Source organism: Pipistrellus hanaki (genome assembly GCF_964339955.1).
Source record: "Pipistrellus hanaki genome assembly, chromosome: 11".
NCBI lineage: Eukaryota > Metazoa > Chordata > Mammalia > Chiroptera > Vespertilionidae > Pipistrellus > Pipistrellus hanaki.
Window position 1 is genome coordinate 19,537,167 of NC_140513.1, and position 15,784 is coordinate 19,552,950.

The 15,784-nt window shown below is 34.0% G+C and overlaps 1 protein-coding gene and 1 long non-coding RNA gene across 6 annotated transcripts in view; one reads left to right on the forward strand and one right to left on the reverse strand.

Annotated features, from left to right (window-relative positions):
* Positions 1-218: 218 nt before the first annotated feature.
* LOC311629836 lies at positions 219-4,790 on the forward strand. The gene is made up of 2 exons (XR_014796268.1): positions 219-2,113; positions 3,398-4,790. It is a non-coding gene; the product is annotated as an uncharacterized lncRNA (long non-coding RNA).
* TMEM38B (transmembrane protein 38B) overlaps positions 3,640-15,784 on the reverse strand; it is a 28,644-nt gene continuing 16,499 nt past the window's right edge. For all 5 annotated transcript variants that reach the window (XM_084898297.1, XM_084898298.1, XM_084898299.1 and 2 more), the window contains 4 exons: positions 13,172-13,356; positions 12,177-12,264; positions 8,632-8,749; positions 3,640-5,348 (listed from right to left, as the gene is read on the reverse strand). In XM_084898297.1, the coding sequence (XP_084754423.1) occupies positions 5,154-5,348; positions 8,632-8,749; positions 12,177-12,264; positions 13,172-13,356 (586 nt within the window). In that variant the 3' untranslated portion in view covers positions 3,640-5,153. The remainder of the gene's footprint in view (positions 5,349-8,631; positions 8,750-12,176; positions 12,265-13,171; positions 13,357-15,784) is intronic.

Here is a 15,784-nt window from a genome sequence, read left to right on the forward strand (position 1 = left end):
ATTACTCTCTCTTCCTCAGTCACTTAACTCCAAAATGTCAGGCTGCTCAAAATACTGTAACCTGCTAATGTTCCATGAATTTTTGTCATTCAAAGTTTACTACAAAATGCATGCATATTTCCTTAGGCTTGAGCCTTATATAATTCTTCCCAGATGGATACTTACATTTTTTTAAGCTGAGTCATTTTTCCAAGCATATTTTTAATCCTTTACATCTTTCCTGTCATCACAGGCTTTCATAACACCTACCATCCTTTGAAAATTTAATGAAGATGCTATGCACTTCCTCTCACAGCTCATTAAGATGTCAATACAATCATGCTGCTTATCAGCCCCTATAGCAGATTCCTTTTACTTCATATTATTCTCAAGGAAGGTTCAGTCAACAGTCTATTTTTATTGAGATTAGGCTGAATTTTTAAGTCAAACTGCGGAATTACACAAAATATTTGTAAAAATACATATATCTATCCTCAACTTGATTCTCTTTAAAAAATACAACTTTACAGAAATAAAAATAAATTTGTCTGACAGAAGTCCCTTTCTTTCTCTCCCCTTCACTAAACCATTGTTTGCTGATAATAATCCCAACATATAAATTGCATAATTTTTCTTGATCCCAAAGAAATCTTAATTCTCTTTATTAAGTGTCATGAATTACCAGACAGCCTGCAAGTAAATTAATCTAAGGAAGGTCTACTGATTTTCCTGTCAGACCACTGCTCACCACATATATGCACTAATGGGATATATATTTGGAACACTACTTTTCCAACCAGTTCCATACCAACTCTGAGCTTAGAGAACTTACTTCATTTTTTAAAATATTTTCTGTTACCACATTCTTATTCACCATCTCTTAAATGAAATATCAGAGTTGTTACAAACTAAAGTCAAGCCTGACTACAAAAAGTCCTTAAATAGACACATATAGAAAAGTCCTAAATTCCTTTAATGGATAATATGTAGCACAAACTCAGGAAAAATTATCAATATATAAGGTGTACAATTATTTTCAAAAAGCAGAATCAAAAATTAGAGCTAAGTGACTTGCTGAGTGGCAAAATTATTAATTTACATAACAGTATAGGGTTTCTCTTTTAAGTGTTTCTCCCTTGTTGCAGATTCCTCAGATGGGCAAACAATGTCATGACTTGGAGGTAGGCAAAAGTTTCTTAAGACAGGGAATAACTATGAATAAAATACTGGGAAATTAGATTGCTTCAAAATTAAAAATCCATGATCATTAAAAGGCATCATTATAAAAGTGAATAGGTAAGTTACAGCCCAGAAAGAAAATACCTGTTTTACAAAGGATAAATACCAAAGATAAATAAAGAACTCCTACAACTTAATAATAAAAAGACAAATCCAATAAAATATGGGCAAAAGATCTGTAGAGACACTTTATAGAGGGAGAAAAACAAATGGTCAATGTGCATACACAAAAAAGTACTCTACATCATTAATCATCAGGAAAATGCAAATCAAAACATAAGAATCCCAATTACTCATTGAAAACAGACAAAATTAAAATGTTTGACAACCTCCCCCCACTACTCTCTTGGAGTCTTATCAAACAAATGTAGCACAAGTGTAAAACTCAATTGTAATCAATTTGTGATTTGAAGTAATTTTAATGAAATGGTGTTAGGCCTTAAAGGAGTAAACAAAAAATATACCAGTTCCACATATTTGGCTCCTCCAGCCTTTACCCTCAGCAAGGAAGAGTGACTAATTTAAAGTCAGAATTGGTATTAATTCGGCCACATTTTATTAGAATGTGAGATCACTGAGTTAAGCCAGCCAATGTTCTTGTAGCTTCTTATCTCCTTTTAGGTAAGGAGATCTACCAGGACTTAACTTTCTCAGGACTACCAATAATAGGCTGTTAAGCTGGTCAAAAGGTCTCATTTATGCTACAAGTTGGGTAAGGAGTCTAACAATATGCTTTGCAAATCTCAAGTCTCTGGCAGCAAGGGTAGATTCAGGCTTAAGCTATGTTCTCCAGAACATCTTTCTCCTAAGATCCTTGAACTGAAGGTTTTAGGAAGCTTGCATAGATTTTAAAAGTCTGTACCAATGTCCCATTTGGACAGTAATTATTTATTGGGTCGGCAACTAAGTAATTGCGGATTTTTTAAAGAAAATCAAAGACAATTTTTTCATGGAACTAAATAACTTTATTCTGTAATGTATTGCCCATTTTGATCAATGACCTTTTGCCATCTTTCAGGCAGCATCATAATCCCACGTTCAAAAAACTTCTGGTTTTTATTAGCAAAAAACTGAATCAGGTACGATTTGACATCATCATCATTATTGAAATTTTTACCATTCAAGGAGTTTTGTAAAGATCGAAACAAAAAGTAATCAGATGGTGCAAGGTCAGGACTATATGGTGGATGTGGCAAAACATCCCAACCAAGCTCCATTAATTTTTGCCGAGTGACCAAAGATGTGTGTGGCCTTGCATTGTCATGATGGAATACAACACCTTTTCGATTTGTCAATTCGGGCCACTTTTCTTCAACTGCATTGTTTAATTTCATTAGTTGTTCAATGTAGACATCAGAATTGATCGTTCGGTTGGGTGGTAAGAGTTCAAAGTAGACAATTTCTTTGTAATCCCACCAAACTGATAACAAAACCTTCTTTTGATGAATATCAGCTTTTGATGTTGTTTGAGTTGGTTCACCTGGCCTGCTCCACGATATTTTCCGCTTGATATTGTTGTAAACAACCCATTTTTCATCGCCAGTTATCAGTCGTTTTAAAAATGGGTCATTTTCATTACGTTTCTTTAGCAAATCGCAGCTGCTAATGCGTTGCGTTAACTGTGATTCTTTCAGTTCGTGAGGAACCCATGTATCGAGTTTTTGAACATAGCCAAGTTGTTTTAAGTGATTTTCAATGCATGTATGTGATACATGAATCTTCTCTGCAATCTCACGTGTTGTACTGTGACAGTCTGAATTGATTATTGCTTTGATTAGGGCATCATCAATTTCAACTGGACGACCAGAGCGTTTTTCATCTTTGAGTGAAAAATCACCAGAACGAAATTTGGCAAACCAATTTTGACACTGCCGTTCTTTTAAGGCTTCGTCACCATAAACAGCACATAACTTTTTATGAGCTTGCGATGCGTTTTCCCTTTGCGGAAATAAAAAAGCAAAATATGACGAAAATGTTCCTTTTGATTTTCCATTTTTCAACTAACGCCAAACGAAAACTACAAAACAGATCAAAAAACTTTTTTTACTGATTAACAGCTGAATAGCCAACTATCAAATAACAAAATGTGTTTTACATTTGTACTACGTCTGCAAACTAAAAATTCAACTGAAGCCATATATGTGTGAAACCCGCAATTACTTAGCTGCCGACCCAATAGTACATACTCTATCAGTCAATACACCTAATGAGTTTTGAATGGGTAACTCAAGAAAACTATTTTCTTAATCATAAAATAATGTAATACTTCATTGGTGTCAAATAACTTATTTTAATAGCTTTGTCTTTAACACAAGTGTAAAACAAGATTACTGCCATTTCAACCACAGTCAAACCCAAACTTCAAAACTAAGTCAACAATTAGTAACATGTTAATTTTGAAAAGTACAAGAGTATCAAACGTAACAAAGAACTCATATTTTAATGCCTTTTGTCACAATATTAAAAATAAATTTCTTAGTATACAAAAGCTATCAAAGGTCCTACCCCATCCCCCAAAAAAGTTTTTTAGCAAGTAAAAGTATAGTCCCTGCTGGTGTATTGTATTTGTTAAAAATATTTTTAAACTTTTAATTTGAATGTGATTTGAGTACTTCGCCATCCAAAAATGCTGGATACATACTAATTTTTTGCAGGTAGGCAGGTTTATAGTCTGGATAGAAGAAATGTCAGTCGCAGAATTTTAAAATCATAACTGGACTTTTAAACTATAAAATAAAGCAAGAAAATATAAAAGAAACCAGATACAATGTCATCAGTTTTCACTCAAGTGAACTACCATATGAGATTTTAGTTTCTGTTTCTTGGTTAGCTGGTTACTGCCAAAGGCATGAGGATAATTCTCATAAAAGCTGAGCATTTTCACATAAAGGTAATTATTTTTAATTTAAAATAAAATTAATAATATATGTACATACAGATTAAAATACAACACAAACACATTGTCAGAGACATTTCAACTAGAAAACTGAAAAGTTCCCCTTAAAAAAGACACATAAAGGGAAAAATTTTTAACTAAAATAATACTTTTTGTTGAATCATTAAGATGATACTACCATCAGTATATTCAAACCAACTAAGATCAGAAAGAACATGTGAAATGCTGAAAATAATTTCTTCTACAGTTAAAAACAAAGGAGTTTTAAGGAGAGAGAAAAAAATAGTAGCTTCTCAAATGAAACTTACAAAGCAAAACATAGACCTAGTAATTTATTTAAAATTATACCCCTGATTTTTTTGAGACAAAAGAAACAGTATAAACAAGGGCATGAAAAAGACTTTGAGACTCATGCTAATACTCTGTTCTCACTGAAAAAAACTACTAGAAAAAAACTAATAAAATTTCAGATATTTCCATTTAATGGGGCAAAATATACAATATTTATATTTGAGATATAAACTAGTAATTTACTTTCTTTGCAATGTAAAGTGATTTAGGTAAAGTTTGCTTTTCCCCATGTTCAAAATTAAACAGGAATTGTTTTCCATATCTAGAAATTATAATGGTAATGTGAAGTAGAAGTTTAATTTTGCTAAACTAAAGCTCAAATAAATTTTAAAATATCAATATCTAAAGAAAACAAAAAGAATTTAATTTTTGTAATTTTGCAATGATAATAGGTTCACTTTCTCTAACACTAAAAAAAATATAGCCTGCTTTTATCAATATAAAGCTATAAAATATCCACAATATTTTATAACTTAGAAGAACAATTTCACATGATACACTCACAACACTGGAGAATTACAATCCAGAAAGGGATGTTCTCCCTGAAATAGAAAGAAGTTCTTTCTTTTTGTCACCTCCATTCCTTATGTGTAATCTTTATTTCACATCATTTACAATAGAAATACTTATCACAGTCTGCTAGGTAGATAAGAAATTTTTTTTGCCTTCTAAAATTCATCGAGTAAATTTAGTCAGTCTTCTTATTGCCCTTCTTTTTAACTTTATCTGAAATAACAGCTGTAGACTTTGAGGTCGATGTGCTTATTTCACTTTTCTTTTCACATGGTAAGAACTGCTGCTGCCAGCCAAACAATATCCGACTTATGGTAGCCTCAAAAGGAGCAAAAGGCAGAATAGGGGTCGCTGTAGTCATCATGATTATCTGGAAAAAAAGTTCAAGTTTGAATTTAAATACAAATGTTTGTCCTCAAAGTAAAAGGGATAAGTAATAATAAAAAAAAAAGAATAATTTCAAAATGTGTTTTTTTATTGAGATGTAATCAACATTTAACATGCTAGTTTCAGGTGTACAACGTATGACTGCATATATGTACATACTGGGAAATGATTACAATTAGTCTAGTTAACATCCATCATCATGCACAGTTACAAAAAAAAATTATTTCTTGTGATGAGAATTTTTAAGATCTCCTCTCTTAGCAACTTTCAAATATGCAGTATAGTTTTATTAACTATAGTCACCATGCCCGATAACTTACTTTAGAACTTAAAATTTGTAACTTTTTACTCCCTTCACCTATTTGGCCCATCACCACACCCTGCCTACGGCAACCATTAATCTCTCTTCTCTCTATCTATGAATACGGTGTGTTTTCTTAATTTTTGGATTCTATATGTAAATGAGACTAAACTGTATTTGTCTTTGTCTTATTTCACCTAACATAGTGGTCAGCAAACTCATTAGTCAACAGAGCGGCAAACTGTGGCTCAAGAGCCACCGCTCGCGAGCCGCAGTTAGCCAACCACTGACATAGCATAATGTCCTCAAGGTCCATGCATGTTGGCACAAATGGCAATATTTCACTCCTTTTTATGGTTGAATATTTCATTGTATACATATTCATCATATAGTCTTCATTCATCTTTTTTTAAAATATATTTTATTGATTTTTCAGAGAGGAAGGGAGAGGGACAGAGAGCTAGAAACATCAATGAGAGAGAAACATCGACCAGCTGCCTCCTGTACACCCCCTACCAGGGATGTGTCCGCAACCAATGTACATGCCCTTGACCAGAATCGAACCTGGGACCCTTCAGTCCACAGGCCGATGTCCCATCCACTGAGCCAAACCGGTTTCGGCTTCATTCATCTTTTGATGGCCACTTAGGTTGTTATCAAATCTTGGCTACAGTAAACAATACTGCAATGAACTTGGGGTTGGCATATACTATTTTTGTTGTTGTGATTAAAATATATTTTTATTAATTTCAGAGAAGGGAGACCGAAAGAGAAACAGAAACATCAATGATGAGAGAAAATCATTGATCGGCTGTCTCCTGCCCACCCTCTACTCACTACTGGGATCTAGCCTGAAACCTGGGCATGTGCCCTGACCGGAAATCGAACCCTGACCTCCTGGCATATATCATTTTTGTCTTAGCATTTTCGTTTTCTCCTGATAAATACCAGAAGTAAAATGTTAACTCATCTGGTAGTTCTATTTTTAATTTTCTGAGAACTTCCACACTGTTATCCATAGTTGCTATACCAATTTACATTCCGACCAACAGGGTACGAGATTCCCTTTTCTCCATATCCTCACCAAGACTTGTTATTTCTTGTCTTTTTTATAATAGCCATTTTAACAGGTGTGGGATGATATCTCATTGTGGTTTTAATCTGCATTTCCCTGATATGGTGTTAAGCATCTTTTCATGTACCTGTCGGCCATTTGTATCTCTTCTTTGTAAAGAAAAAAAATCTATTTAGGTTCTTTGCCTAGCAAACAGCCACAACTGGAATGCTAAAGAACAGAGCAGAGACTTCAGACAGTAACAGAGGTTTTCCCAGAAACATTTAAGTACAAGATATAGATTCGGAAGTCATTACCATATAAGTAGAGGGTAAAGGCATGAATATGAATGTGCTCACCTGGGGAGAAAATAGTGAAAAAAAAATCCTAATATAATGTTCACCTCCAAGTTTATTGGGCACTATCTAAGAAAAAATTCCTTACATTAAACTATTCTTTAGTACAATAAGAGGTACTAGCAAAATTATTGACTTCATGGACTGTGAATAAAAGATAATAGAATTCAGCTCTAGCCAGTTTTGCTCAGTGCATATAGTGTTGGCTATGGACTGAAGGGTCCTGGGTTCAATTTTGGTCAAGAGTACGTACTTTGGTTGCAAGCTTGATCCCTGGCCCTGGTCTGAGGAAGCAAGCAATCAATATGTCTCATGTGGATGTTCCTCTCTCTCTGTCTCTCCCGCTCCATTCCCTCTCTCTAAAAATCAATGAAAAAATAGCCTCAGGTGAGAATAAAAAAAAAAAAAAAAAAAAAAACAGAAGAATTCAGATAAAAACAATGGCCTACTGTCAGAAAAACAGCATTTTTTAAAACAATATACAAAAGAGAAGAGTGCCATGATTTAAAGTATTTCCCGAGAATGTGAACTATAGTAAGTATTTTTCAAATCGAGTGTTTTAATAGAAGCTCTACTCCCAGTAGAGTCATCACTCATCCAAGAAATATTGCCAACATCAGGAGTTATTGCTGAAATAGACTCAAGGTTCAAGGACAGGCTTCTGTGAATTGAAACTCTTATTAGGCCTTGATTCAGCAAGGTGATACAAATATAATAGTGAAAAATGGAATGACCCTTTTTTTTTACAAAGAAAATATAAAACTATCTCCTTATTTTGCAAACTATTAAAAAAATATATACTACCTAAATTGAATAACATGTGACTTCAAGTGACAGCCTTATAATATTTATATATGAAAATGTAAGACTTAGACTATACAAAGAAACCCTGAAAAAGAATGCAATATACAGATTATGTATCATAGAAATGTATACTTGAAACCTATATGATCCTATTAATAAATGTCACCCAATAAATTTAATAAAAATAATTTTAAAGAAATGGATCATAAACCTAAATGTAAAAACAGAAACAATAAAACTATAAGAAAAACAATGCAGGTGAAAAATCTTTACAACCTTGAGATATGGTAGAATATTTTAGCTAGGACACAAAAGAGCAGGACCATAAAAGGAAAATGATAAACTGAACTTCATCAAAATTAAAAACTTCAGCTCTTCTAATGACAATGTTAAGGAAATAAAAAGGAAGCCACAAACTGGGGAAAAAATAATGGAGATATATATATCTCACAAAGGTCTGGTATCCTGAATATATAGAAAACTATTACAACTCAATAAGATAATCCAATTTTTAAGTGGGCAAAAGATTTGAACAGACATTGCCCTAGAGATAGCCTCAGCATAAATCAAATGAGGAGTCATGAGAAATAAGTTTCAGAAAGTCATGGATTTGCTGAATAAATTCTCCAAAGTTCATCATTTTAGACTGTACTAACAATAAAAAGTAAATGTTCCTGTTACTTGCCTCATATGCAGAATTCTGATTACACAGAATCTGTGATACTGATTTATTGCTACTTTGAACTCTTACCTTTGTGACCACAAGAAACATGGTATAGAGGAACACAAGATCATGCCTTGATATTAACAGGTGCTCAGTGTGCTGGAGTGTGAAGATAATTGACCCCAGCAGGGTTACCTTGGCAGGGCTGAAAACAAAACACACTTTAAGTCAAGTTTAGTTTAAGTAATTAACATGATCTATGTCTATATTTCTCAAAGAGTACTCTATAAAATACTAATTTAATGAGTTATTAATAGATAGAACACAAAAATAAGCCCTGTGAAATGCTAAGTTATATAAACTTATTTCTTTATGCAATATTTCTGGAACATATTTAACCACATAACACTTTCTTACAAAAGATCTGGAAGTCCCATGTTTGTCAGCATAATTTGGGACAAGTAGATTAGTCCTGAAAAACCTTATAATGTAAACAGACTTCTTGGATGGAATGAGGGACGTAAAAGAAAGCCCCCATTTGTAGTATTTTCTCATTTCCATTGTGTAAATATTCCCACCACAACCAACTTCAGGTTGCTGTGTAAAGAGAAGAGAGATACACAATTGGCTCTCATAAAACAATATGAGCTTGCTCCAGCACATTACTTAGCTAACGCCAGCACAGAATATTTGCATAGCTAATATCTTAATAAATTAATGCTGAACAGTTCAAGTCTACTAATTTAAGATGTGAATTTACAAATAAGAAGCACTACTTTAATGTCATATGTTTGCCACATATTTAAAGCATATCTCAGTAACAGATCATTATCTAGCTCTCTATGATGACTAGAAAAAGATAAAAAATAAACTTAGAGCCGGGACCAGTTTGGCTCAATGGATAGAGCGTCGGCTTGGGGACTGAAGAGTCCCGGGTTCGATTCCGGTCAAGGGCATGCACCTTGGTTGTGGGCATGTCCCTAGTAGGGGGTGTGCAGGAGGCAGCTGATCGATGACTCTCTCTCTCATCGATGTTTCTAACCCTCTATCCCTCTCCCTTCCTCTCTGTAAAAAATCAATAAAATATAAATAAATAAATAAATAAATAAATAAATAAATAAAATAAACTTAGAATGTAAAAGCCCCTATCAGCCATTTTATGAAAAACTGGTTATTAATTTCATTATTACAAGCTAAGAATTGAGTTCAAACCAGGGTTAGGTTTGGGCAACAGGGGTTTGAACTTTGCTTAACAATGATCGGGCAGCATTCCTGTTTTGGAAAAGTAATCTCCAAAAACGTTTTACTGTGTATCCAGCTCTATTGATAAAGAAGTATCCCTAAAATATATTTATCAATTAATTTGTAAATTATATAAATGTACAACTGTTATTATAAAATGTACAGCAAATTGGTATTTTAACAAGTTGAGATAAAAAACAAATGAAAGTAGGTTTGTCTTCATGTCATTTTGCTACTCTTTGTTTCTAATAACTTGGTATCTGTACATTAGTGCCTCATCCTGGGCATCCTCTAGTGCACACACATTCCATTCTTAAGCAAGGCAAGGATCTGAGGAAAAATGATTGTAGACAATAAATTGGGACAGGAAATTGGAAAAGGGCTGGGCTTTAGGAAAAAGTCAATGAGGTTGGTTAGGAAGATCAGAAAGCATTTAGGAAATTCTTATAGTAGTTCCCTGTGAAATAGTAAATAAGCTATCTACTTCCAAAATACAGTGGTGGAATAGGCACAGAATAACAGTTAATAGGCATTCTTATTCCAAAAGGAAACAAAAAAAACAGAATAATAAAGTGGCCACTGCTCCTACACAAGTTCAAAATCCAGCAGGGCAAATTCCATTAGGTTTTGAGGCCTGAGCTATCCTCAATGGGTTGAAGTTGTGTCCTCTAAGTCTGCAGTTCCAACCTCTGCACTCAAAGCTCTGGCCTTTACACCTGTGACGCCGGCCTGTGTCCCTGGCCTCAGACCTCTAGGCCCACAGCCTCACCTTAAAATAATGCTTCCTTTTCCTTGAAGGGTAGCACATGTTTGCAGCTGAGCAGTTTTATCAGCCTGTTTCCTGCCTGTAGAATGTTAGGAGTCTGACAGCCTTCTTTTATTTCATCTTATCTCTGTCCCTTTCAGTCCAAGCTGGCAATGTTTCTGCTGAAATAACATTTCCAAAGAACTTATGGGTCTCCTGTGTATGACACAGGAATCCATGCCATTAGTCAAAATGGTCCTTTAAAAATCCCATCTCTAGTCCTGGTTTCTGTTGTGATAGCTGGATGGATCCATGTGTCCCATGCCTAATCTCTTCTAACATTAGCAAAAATTATCCAGCAACACCTTAGACTTTCTCTCCACCGCAGGCTTTCCTAAGAACAAGTCTACTAATTTTATCATCTTTTCCAGCCTGGATTAGCTGAGAATTTCCTAAATCATCAAGTCTTGGTTTCTTTATTTAGCAGTTATTCCCTCAAGTCAAATCTTTCCTCTTACACTTTATCATAAGCAGCAAGGAAAACCTAGTCCAGAACTTCAACTTTGCTTCTACATCTCCTCAGCTAACTAATCAAGTTCATTGCTTACATGTTATGCTTTCCACAATTCAGCTAAGTTTTCTGCCATTATATACGGTAATTGTATCATCTCTTCAGTTTCTAATATCATGTTTCCCATTTCCTTCAGAGCCCTCACCAGCACCTCTAATTATCATCCAAAACCTTCTTTGTTCTATTTCTGAACTGCCTCAATTCAAGCTTTAAGGAGTACTTTCCAAGTTATATATCCTGGAATTTGTTGGTTCTCAAACATACCTCATCATCCATACTGCTTTTTCACCTTCATTTCTAATCCATTCTAATGAGTTTATTTTCTCATGAAGTCTTTCCTTGCCTTGCTTATTATGGCCACTATTCACTAACCCTTTCCCTTCCTGAATTGTGGGAATGGAAACTGCACTTCTTTGTTTCATTATCAGGTACATTAGAGATACATTTGTGACTTATTTAATACTGGGTCAATGTCATTAAAGAATATCTAACAATTAGATTTTCTTAAGTGGACACAAAAGGTAGCATGCATCCAACAAGTGGAGAGTGGGTTATTTCCTCTAATCTTTTTCTTATTGTTATGTACAATTAAACTCGTCTTTCATTTTTAAAGCAACTAATGACAATGCTTCGATTTGTTCTCTTAAACTTAACATTTAAATTACAGAACTATGTAAATTTGAAATCTGGGTGATTTCATTAATGAAAATACCAAGAGCCTGCAACTGATTCATTTCCATTTAGAGAAGTCTGTGCCTATGTAATTCTCTCTCCATAAATTCATACTCTTCTCACAATTCTATAACAATCTAGAAATTTTTGTTTTATTTTATTTCCTAAGAAAAGGAACCCACAAATAAATGAATCAATATATATATATTTTAAAACTACATTTGAGAGAGCAGTCTTTTTGAAAGAATAAAGTTTCCTATTTTTCTTCCCATTATCATCACTATTTATTTTTTTCACCTATATTTCATCCATATCTAGAATCCACAAAATGTTTCCAAAAATAAATTTGGTAGGATCTAAGGATAAAAAGCCAGATTCTCAGTATAGTTTATATCAACTCACTAGGACATCTTCATCCATTCATCAGCTTGTGGTTTCCAATCTCCTTTTACCAATAGCTCAAAATTTGTGATAATGCTACCTCCTGCACCTAAAAATAAAAAAATAAAACAAGAATATTTAGCCAAATTTTCTAGAGAAATATTTAAAACAAAATCATAATTTTACTTCCTGACTTAAAATCCCGAGAGGACCCCCAAAATGTAATTTTGGGAAAGAAAAAAGTTGCCTTGTACATTAATGGTACTGACACTATTGGAATTCTTCCCTTTCAGCATATGGCAACTGTCTATTGTCTAATAATTAAATTAAAATTGGGTCCTTAGGCACAGAGATGTGGCTAGAGGTTTGTTTCAGATCTGAAAAATAAAATCCTCTGTTTTACTATTTCCTTCCCTGATATTAGTTTTAGGTAAAATACACTATAATAGGAGATTGGAGAAATTTGTTCAATTCCTACATACAAAAGAACTCAACAATAAAGGTAAACAATGCAAAGTAAATATGAACCCATAATCAATCATATTTACCATTTCCAGTTATTCAAAATTTTAAAAAACACAATTTTTTTTACATGCAGCACATAATTTCTTATGTAAACTTGGTTTATTTATGATGGCACTACACCTTAATTAATTATGAATCCCTCTGGTTCTGGGGCTGCTAATGAAACCAATCATAAAAATTTTTTAAAATTTATAAAATTTTACAAAAACCAATTGTAAAAATATGTACACAGATAATAATTTAATAAAAAATAAATAAATTTTTAAAAATTTATTTTGTAAGACAGTTGGGCTCAAAATAATGGCTGATGGCTAGTACTAGTAAAAAGTGCTAGTTTTGAACTAACTTTAACAGTTAACAGGAACAAGGATTCCATCCTCCAAAAAGACATAATTAAAGTATATGGTCCTCATTAATATAACTAGAGAACTGTTCAGTAGTTGTAGTACACCAATAACAGAACATTTATGAACATATACTGTTAATATTACCTCGGGCCCATCCAATAGCTATCATGACTAACCAGCCATTTTTGTAATGGCTATTAGCATGTGTGACTCCACCTACTATTTTCCAAGTTCTGGTCACTTCCTTCATTCCTGCAGCCAAGAGTTGAACAGGTAGGAAAGAATAGCCCTGGGAAACTAGGTCACATGGGCAAAAAAAAACAATATACCTGAAATTAAAATTTAAATATTTTTATAAATGGAATCAGAACAAAAATAACAATACAGCTTGTCAGCTATAACAATTTGGCAAAACACAACAAACATAAATATAAATTCCATATAAACATGGAATTTTACTTTAAGAAGACTACAGATTGAGTAGAATCAATTTTTTTAAAAATCCCATGAGATACATATAATGATCTGCCAAAAAGTCATGGTCCGAGGGAAATTTCATCTTGCGTGGACTTCTGAATATTCTATATATGCAAAAAGTGTTTACTGAGTTCCTAATTTGTGCCTGTACTCTTCTAGAAGCTCAGTACTGAATCCACTAAAAAAATTAAGCAGCCGAAACTGGTTTGGCTCAGCGGTAGAGCGTCGGTCTGCAGACTGAAGGGTCCCAGGTTCGATTCCGGTCAGGGGCATGTACATTGGTTACGGGCATATCCCCGGTAGGGGGTGTGCAGGAGGCAGCTGGTGGATGTTTCTGTCTCATCGACGTTTCTAGCTCTCTATCTCTCTCCCTTCCTCTCTGTAAAAAAATCAATAAAAATACATTAAAAAAAAATTAAGCAAATGTATAATCACTTTAGGGTAAAGGCTCCTCTAAGTAGAGTGCCTTTTTCTCCAGGAAAGCTGAGCAAGGATTGCATTTCAACGCCCAAACATCTTCACTTGCGCTCTTTTGTGCAGTACATAAACTGCAGTCTGTACAAGAAAGGTCGTAGCTCTCAAGGACACAGATTTGTATTAAAGAAAAACATGTTTCATACAGCTGAATGAATATGAAGCTTGTTCTTCAATTCAGTTGAGCAAGATTAAGTTTTAACCAATTAAATTGTGATACTAGTTTAAGATAATTCACTCCTCCTCAGGTGAATTATTTTTTGAAGCTTCATTTGTTCTAAGCATCTGTTCAAACAGTTTAGCAGTAGTGTTAAATTGGAAAACACTCTACATTTCCCCCCTCCCATTCCTAAAAATACTCTCTAGCTGACAATTTTGTGCTTAAAACAGAACTTATCCTCTTTCTAAGGGAGTGGTATGGAAACACTGTATGAAAGAAGTATTATATTTCTTAAAAAAGAAGTCGATAATCTTATTGCAATTCATGGTTCATAAAGTAAGAATTCCCAAAACTATGCATGGAATATGAAGTCTATTTGCCAAAATACTGCTTCAGAGACCCTACACAAGATGCTATGGGTTGTTCAGCCTGAGGCATTCTTTCTTCTTCTTCTTCTTCCTCTTCTTTTTTTAATTCTTTCTATCTCCACCTATCAATTCCTTCTCTTTCTTCAAGGTCCCACTCAATATAGTACCATATACCCTGACTCTGGGAGTTTTATTTAATATTCTCAGCTCAGACTAAATTCTAATGGCTCTGTACAACTAAAACAATTGGTTCCTATAATTAAACATAGATCCCTCTTAATACATTTTTCTTTGATAATACACAAGGTGAGGCAAATGTAGGTTTACAGTTGTTCATATAGAAAATAATACAGCCCTAACTGGTTTGGCTCTGTGGATAAAGCATCGGCCTGGGGACTGAAGGGTCCCAGATTCAATTCCGGTCATGTGTATGTGCCTTGGTTGTGGGCACATCCCCATTGGGGGGTGTGCAGGAGGCAACTTATTGATGTTTCTCTCTCATCAATTTTTCTTTTTCTTTTTCTTTTTTTAATATATTTTTATTGATTTTCCACAGAGAGGAAGGGAGAGGGATAGAGAGCTAGAAACGTCAATGAGAGAGAAACATCGACCAGCTGCCTCCTGCACACCCCCAACCGGGGATGTGCCAGCAACCAAGGTATATGCCCTTGACCAGAATCGAACCTGGGACCTTTCAGTCCACAGGCTGACGCTCTATCCACTGAGCCAAACCGGTTTCAGCATCTTGGATCTTTTATATTCAACTATGTAACATTATGTCATACAATCCAAAATTTGTAATTATTGCTATTTTTAATAAATAAGTCTTTATTCCATGTATCTCTAAAATATACCTATAATAAGCTAACATTTAAAACAGAAAATAGTTCTTATTTCAAGTGTTAAGTAGTCACAGGGCAAAAAGAACAATTTTTTAATGTGTTCAGTACACTTACAAGTGAACATATCTGACTAAGGGTTCCTTAAACAACCATTCCTGCTCTATAACTCAAGTTAGCTTTTTAGAATTTCTTTAACGAAACACTCAACCAAAGCTCATTAAGCAATGATTATGTCCCTCCTTCTGTAAAAATGATCATTTCACCTTTAACTAAAAGTATCACATCTAAAAAACTTTGAACTTGTAAAGTGCCTATATAAAACATATCAGAAAAGAAGAAATGGAACATACTGAATAAGAAATGGAACAAAAGGGCAACTGATTTCTCATCCTTTTTTTTCCCCTCATCCACTTTTAAGTCATTTCAATTAATGAGG